The sequence below is a fragment of the Belonocnema kinseyi genome, chromosome 2, assembly GCF_010883055.1.
Source record: "Belonocnema kinseyi isolate 2016_QV_RU_SX_M_011 chromosome 2, B_treatae_v1, whole genome shotgun sequence".
Classification (NCBI taxonomy): domain Eukaryota; kingdom Metazoa; phylum Arthropoda; class Insecta; order Hymenoptera; family Cynipidae; genus Belonocnema; species Belonocnema kinseyi.
Window position 1 is genome coordinate 87,778,913 of NC_046658.1, and position 7,888 is coordinate 87,786,800.

Sequence of the window (7,888 nt, forward strand, 5' to 3'; positions counted from 1 at the left end):
ATTTGAAAAAGTTCTCGTGGAATATGTACTAAGCTACCTGAGGCGCAACCTGGTGCACTTGGGTCGTCGACTCATCATTCAGAATTGTTTTAATCATTTAAATCATATAAATTTAAAAAAAGTTCTTGTAGATTACGTAATTAACTACATGGTGCTCGACTTGCTGCACCCGGATGGTCGACTCAAAATTTCTAGTAATTTTGGCTGTTGGAAAAATCTAAAATTTGAAAAAGTTCTCGTGGAATATGTACTAAACTACCTAAGACGCGACCTGGTGCACCCGGGTCGTCGACTCACCATTTGGAATTGTTTTAATCATTCAAAAAATATAAATTTAAAAAAAGTTCTCGTAGAATACGTAATTAACTACCTGGTACTCGACCTGGTGGACCCGGTTGGTCGTCTCATAATTTCTAGTAATTTTGGCTGTTGGAACTATCTTAATCTTGAACAATTTCTCGTAGAATACGTGCTAAGCTACCTGGGGCGCGAACAGGTTCACCTTGGGTGATCGCCTCACCATTTCGAATTGTTTCCATTATTCAAAAAATTAAAATCTTTTTTTAAGTTCTCGTAGAATACGTGCTAAACTACCTGGTGTGAGACACAGTGCATCCAGGTAGTGAACTTACCATTTAGAGACGTGTCGGCTATTGGCAAGGCTAATATTTTCATTTTTAACGCAGGCTAATTTTCTCTGACGCTTACATGTTCTTAAGAATATTCATTTGTATTTAGCGTGTCTTACGCATGGGAAACGGACAGGAGCAAGGCTTGCGTCATGCTGCCATTCAGCCGTGACCCATGCTTTAGCCAGATATTTCCAAGTGTCTTGCCATGCTTCAGCCAAGCAAACTTTTTTCACGCGGGAACAAACGGATTATTTCAGACATTTCTCGATATACACTCATGAATGCAGTCCATATTAGTTTTTGAATAAAGGGAGCATGATTTACGGTAGATTTAGAGGAAAATGATAGCCTACCATAAATTTCCCAAAATTCAATTTTAAACATTTTCATAGATTTCCGGAAATTTGTGAAATTATTTGTTATGTTATGGTAATATTACAGGTAATTTAAGGAAACTGAAGATAAATTATTCAAAATTTAATTTAAAAATGTCTGAATGTCTTACAGTTCTTACGGTGATTGGGCTGATTATCGTAAAATGCAAGCTCATGGATCTATAATTTTCATTATTCACCTTTGACGCCACTTTTTACTTCCTAAGGAGTAAAAAGTAGAGGTTTAGCCTCGCTTCATAGGCGTCGAAAAGGGCTGAAATCATGCATGTGTCATAAAAATAATCCTCTGATTCCTACTTCCATTCTAACCCACAACAATCTGGGAAATATAAATTCATGATATCTGAGATGTTGCCTTGCTCCTTCATTTATAATCAAAGTTGCCCCTTGTATTCCATGTGATTTACTATCTATACTCCTCAACATATTTCAAGTCCGCCTTTTAATACCCCATTTTCTATGTTTTTAGTATCGCATTCTTTTGTTTTTGTTTCAGACATACATAAAATACATAGTTTCCTTACGTTTTGCGTAATTTTCTTACCTAAGATCATTCAGCCTTGAAACTATACCTTTATCTTTACCGTGTGATCGTTAGTCAAAGTTTCAGTCCATTCGGAGGATATTTTATTTCTTGTATCATTCATTGTTTAAAGTGTACGCCCTACTGTCACCCTTATGCGAGAAATTTATTTTGCGAGTCGAAATTATGCCCAAATTAAGTGCTTAGTTATCGTAGAGTGGAGAGCCTAGTTATAACGTCAGTCCCACCAAACTTCGAGAGACATACTATGTATGAGTCAATATTGAGTGAAGATATGTAGTGAGTTGATGTTGTATACTGAGAAGGTCACCAGCCTTCAGCAGTGTAGTGTTAGATGACTATTCATATGAATATTTGTTTAATTTTAAATAATATCAAAAAAATTGTAGCACAATCCAAAGTTTAAAATATTAAATTTTATTCATCTTAAAAATTAATAGTAATTAAATACTCACCTTAAAAAAGTTGTCTCAATTATTTTACTTTGATTCCGCGTTTGTCTTCAAAGATTCGATTTAATTCGTAAGTCGTTATTTTGAGAAATTAATTAAATAGTGCGTAATGGTTACAACTCTCGAAAATGTTGACGAAGATAGCACGAAACTAGTAAATATCCTATGATTGTAGGATCACTGCTGTAAACACAGTCTCCGCGATGATATTATACTTCCTTTTATTTTCTCTAAACTTTAAAGAAATAGTCGAAAAGAGATTTGTTAGTGATTTTACTAATATCAAAATATAAAATAGCCATAACAAATAAATAATAACTTCGTAATCTAAAACTTCATTGTTGACAAATTTCTGATTCCAAAAAAGTTAAATTTATATTTGTGTTATCGTTTGTGAAACATTCTCTAGATAATTTAGAAAAATTAGGAAATTTTTATGTTAATTTTCATTATGACAATTTTTATAAATTCTATAGCATATTTTATCAGTATTTAGAAACTAATTTATACCCTCTAACATTTTCAAACTTTATAGAATGGAATTTCTTGGATACGTGTTCAATTTTTTGAAGTCATATGAAATCCTAGAAAATATGTTTAAAAATCACTTTTTTTGTATCTTTTTCTTGAAATTATCTACTATTACGGCTAGTATTACAGATTTTTTCGCATTACTAGAGTTATTGGCATTTATTTATATTTATACATTTGTATTATTAATAACAATAGGAACATTTTTCTAGGTTCTTGTTTTTGCGAAGGGCTAGTCACTGAGAATTCTCAGATTGTTGCGTTGGAAATCTTATGAGATCTCTTTGAGGAACTCTTAGAAATATTTCACTAAGCGTGGAACATTCACACCACGAATTATTTATACATTCACACGTTAGTAATGCACACGGTCGCTAAAAGCTAGCTCCTCGAGAATCCCGAATTCGAGAAGTTTTGCAAATCTGGGCGCTCCCAGCAATCTCAAAGAAAACTTATCATTTAATTGAGACTGGCAGATTCATTTATTTAAGATTTCCAGATTTCTCAATTAATAGCCCCTTGTGTTTTTGTTATTGATTATATATACTCATTCGGCTTAAATTCGTCCAAAATGTCCTACAATCAATGATGATAAAATGTCTTAAGGTAGGTTGTTATATTTTTTATAATTATTAAAATATTCATAGATCCATTTAAATTATATAAATCATATCAAATAATATATTTACTGAATAGTTATTACATTTGGGTTCATCGGTTTCATTAAGTGTTTTATTTATGTAAAAAATATAATAAATGAAGATATTGCAGTAACTTTGAAATAAAGACTTTTTTAATTAACATTTCTAAATCTTTTACTTGAATTCTTTGTCTTGACTAAAAAGGTTTCAAAAAGCTGAATTATACATAGTAAAGTTTTGATCAATTTTTTTTCGCGGAGCCGTTTTGGTTTTAAGTGCTCAAACAAAATTCGTAATATACATCTGAGCAAAAAGCAGTATACTTTTTCTCTGCGAACAAGGAAAATAGAAAGCCATTTTTTTATAGAATTTTTTTAGAGAGATTTTCCTTAATATAAATACGTAAACTGATATGTATTCGAAGCCTGTGCGTCATCGTGTTTACGACTTCAGATATCGAACAAGAACAAACATTATCATCTATCCCAGTAAAATTCCCCAATATCGGTGACAGTTTTATTGCTAACTGTTATGTACAAGTGTGTACTATAGAAAATAATTTGCAGTTTTGTGCGAGTCAATGATAATCCTTTTTATTAAGTTTGTATAATCTCTAAATGATGAAAAATGTTCAACTTTTGGAACAGACTTCAATATTTATTCATTAAAAAATGCATTTCTTTTTTAAAGCTTTCCCTCACATGCTTTTTTATCTGACTCTCTATTATCTTTTTAAATTGTCATCCAGTCAAGAACACTTGCTTTATATTTTACGTTTTTGTTTCCTTAATCCTTATGAGGAAACTGTTTACAATATATTACTGGATTTTGCACATAGTTTCCTCGTTTGAAAAAGTCTTTATTTCACTTGACTCACTTAAACGCTCAGTATTGCGGGAGTGGCCACTGACTGCACACGCATTGGGTAGATATTTTTCTTCGAAATTTACTTTTAATATTTTGAAGCCTAATAATTTTCTCCAATAGCAGCGCCTAAGCTTGCGACTTACACAGTCGTGCAGAAGAAACTAAGTTGGTGTTTTCTCGATTGGTGACGTGACAGCGAAGTAACGTGCATTTAGTCCTCTAGAGAACTAAGCAATGCCATGCGCATCCCATCGGTGATTTGGGAAAGCACTGTTGTACAATCTACTATTAATAAAACACTTCTTGAATAGAAAGTTGCTACGAAAAACTTGTCCAACATGGGGCAATTTTTCTTGACTGGATTGTGCATTTTTGTTGCATTTTTGAATTTTGACTACGTTTTCACTCAAACTGAGACGCTTGAGATAAGTGCCCTTGGAAAATTGAAAGGATCTTTTATGGAAACCAGACTGGGCAAAAGGATCTATGCTTTTCGGGGTGTGAGATTTGGTGAACCTCCAGTTGGAACCCTTCGCTTTGAGGTACGGTTCTATATTAATTTAAATTTGTATAGGCTGCAATGATTAGGTCAATTCTCTTATTTATATATAAGTTTCAATATATTTATAAGCGAAATTAAATTAAACTTGAACTTTACTTAAATTAAATTTTTTCTGAAAAAAGATCTCGTTTTTCTTCACTGGAAATCGAACCACAGAATTTCCGATTGCCGGTCGGGTGATTTTCCATTAAGCTACTAGGGAGAACGAGAGAAGAATCCTTTTTTCAGAAATACACGTATGATTATTCAAAGTGTTACAAGTCAAATTTTGTAAGGAATCTGTATTATCATCAGAGAATAACAGAATTTCTTAACGTCTTTACAGACTATATGAATTGTGAATTACATTTTTTTCAAATTACATTTTTCTGAAAAAAAAGGAGCGAAATAAAAAGATATTTTATTCAGATTACAAAAAAAATGATTAGAAGTATTTTCATTGAGGATATCTAAGTCATTAAATTATATATTTTTTTTGGGTGCAATATTTTTTTTTCGTTTTTTCTTGAAAAATATTTAATAAGTATTTTTTTTATTTCATCATGAGATGCAAAATTTCTGTGAAATAAATTTTTGAAAATGATCGTTTTAAAGAAAGTGATTATCTTAACTTTTTTATAACTGAAAAAGTATTTATCAAAAAATGTCAAACATTTCATCTAATATGCGGTTGATCCCGAACTTTGAAATAAAGTATACTATAACATTGCTCCATTGAATTTTCATAAATAAATTAGGCATTTTCATAAAGAAATAGAGATTGCTAAAAAACAGGACATAATTTTTCTCACTTTTTGGTGGTTTAATATACCTAACATATTCCAGAATATACTGTACAAATTTTTAAGTGGAGAAATCAATAGTTGTTGAATAATGAATTTTTATCTGAAGCCATTACACGCACGCACGCTTGAATTCTGTAACAACTTTAGTTAAAAATTCATCATTTAATAACTATTCATTTCTCCACTTTGAAATTTTTACAGTATATTCTGGAATGTAATAGGAATATCTATCCACAAAAAAAGTTTTAAAAAATTAGGTCCCTTTTTAGCAATCTCTATTTGTTTATAAAAATGCTGATTTATTTATGAAAATTTAATGGAGTAATTTTTCAGTATACTTCATTTCGAAGTTCGGGATTAACCGCATATTAAATAAAATGGTTGACATTTTTTGATAAATAATTTTTCAGTTATAAAAAAATTAAGACGATAACTTTCTTTAAAACGATAATTTTCAAAAAATTATTTCTCGAAAATTTCGCATATAATATTGAAATAAAAAAAGACGTATTAAATATTGTTCAATAAAGAACGAAAAAAAAAATTTCACGCAAAAAATTAATAAACATATATTTAAAATACTGCATAATTTAAAAATAATAAAGTGATTACTTGCAGCCGCCTGTACCGGTAAAACCTTGGAATGGAATTTTTGATGCGTCTGTTGAAGGTCCAGCTTGTCCTCAACCTTTGTTTCAATTGACGTCTGAAGATTGTCTTCGCTTGAATATTTACACAACAAAGGTATTATAACATAAAAAGTTTCCAAGGAACGTATCTAATATTATTTATTTACTTTGGAATGATTTGTTTCAAATTTAACTAATTTTAATTGTATTTTCTTATTTAATATTTATTTCTTACTAATTTAGTTGCCAAATAAAGATCACTTAGTAAAGAGACCCGTGATAGTATTCTTCCACCCTGGAGGTTTTTATTCGCTTTCTGGACAAAGTGATCAATTTGGACCTGAATATTTGCTGGATAAGGATGTCTTGTTGGTCACAGTCAACTATCGAATCGGATCCTTAGGTATTTTATCAAAAATAATTTGATTATTATATTTAATTATGCTATTAAAACACCTGAAATGATGTAGCCAATATTTATAGGGATAGAATTCCAAGGTTTCTAAAATCTAAATGCCAATGTTCAATAATCGAACTTTAATGTGTTTTAAAATTTGTGAGATCATAAAAAGTTATTTTGGAATTCCAGTTCAAAATAATCTTGAGCTTAGTTTTAATTGTTGTACAAAATTAAATGTAAAATCCGAACAAAAACAAAACGGAAGTTGTGAAAACCACCAGAACCTTAGAGATCCATACAAAATTATGATAAGGTTCTATAAGGTTTTATAAAGAACTATTTTTTTGAATGCAAAAAATGTTTACGAAATCGCGCTATTTGAAACACACCAGAAGTCTGTGCAAATTTTATAATTACAGTGTGGCCGCAGGTCCGGGAAAACATATAAATAAGGGAAAATTGAGGGAATTTTGTTGGTCAGGGAAAAGTCTGGTTTTTGAAAGAAGATGGAAAATTTAAGGGAATTTCTGTAGTAAGCATTTTTAGGAACATTCAGTAATAATCCGGTTTACCACACATTCACTTTTAGTAACTTTTTAAAGATAAAGATAAGCGCATTTTAAAACGAAATGGTCCCTTCAGTCAGTTTTCAATTATTGAATTCAGGTCCATACCAATTTCTGAATTTTCTTGAATTTTTTTGAAATCTTTTGATATATTTTGAAAAATTCCAAAAGTATTTCATCGATAATTTTGATAATTTGACGGAATTCCAAAGACTTTTGAAGATTTTAGGGTATTGTTGAAACTTTCAAATAACTTTTAAATAGCTTTACAAAATTATATGGGATTTTAAAAGACTTCGAAGTATTTGAAATATTTTTGTGTATTTGAAAATATTTTAAGGAATGTTCAATAGGTTTCAATAATTTTAAGTTATTCCAAAGTATTTTAAAATATTTAGGGTATTTTTTTAACTCACAAGAAGTTTTAATAAAGAACTTTAAATACATTAAAGGGATTTTTTAAGATATGTAATATTTCAGGGTATAAGAGATTCCCAGGAAATTTTTAAGAGATTAAAACGTTCTCAAAATATTTTTGAGAATTTTACTAATTTTGAAGATTTACAAAAAATCGAATGCAATAGATTTTGAAATATTTTAAGGCATTATATATAATCCCTTGAAGTATTTAATAAGATTTTCAAGAATTTTAATGATTTTAAAAGGTATTAAGAGCTTTCGGGGTATTTTAATAAATTTTCCAGGATTTAATTAAATTTTATCAGATTTCATAGTTAGACACCAAATAATATACAGTTTCAGATATTAATAATCTTATTTTGCTGATAAAACTGTTTATAGGATTTGAATTATTTCTTAAAATAGTGTATGTCATGTATATTTTTAATTTCATAGCTGTTATATTCAATTCATGATTTATATTT

General features: G+C 29.8%; 1 protein-coding gene across 4 annotated transcripts in view; it reads left to right on the forward strand.

Annotated features, from left to right (window-relative positions):
• Positions 1-2,773: 2,773 nt before the first annotated feature.
• LOC117167077 (esterase E4-like) overlaps positions 2,774-7,888 on the forward strand; it is a 17,165-nt gene continuing 12,050 nt past the window's right edge. The window contains exons 1-4 of one of the 4 annotated variants that reach the window (XM_033351690.1): positions 2,774-3,160; positions 4,183-4,604; positions 6,028-6,153; positions 6,282-6,441. In XM_033351690.1, the coding sequence (XP_033207581.1) occupies positions 4,401-4,604; positions 6,028-6,153; positions 6,282-6,441 (490 nt within the window). In that variant the 5' untranslated portion in view covers positions 2,774-3,160; positions 4,183-4,400. Of the gene's footprint in view, positions 3,161-4,029; positions 4,121-4,182; positions 4,605-6,027; positions 6,154-6,281; positions 6,442-7,888 lie in introns of those variants that run through there. The other 3 variants (XM_033351694.1, XM_033351693.1, XM_033351692.1) reach the window with 3 other exon arrangements.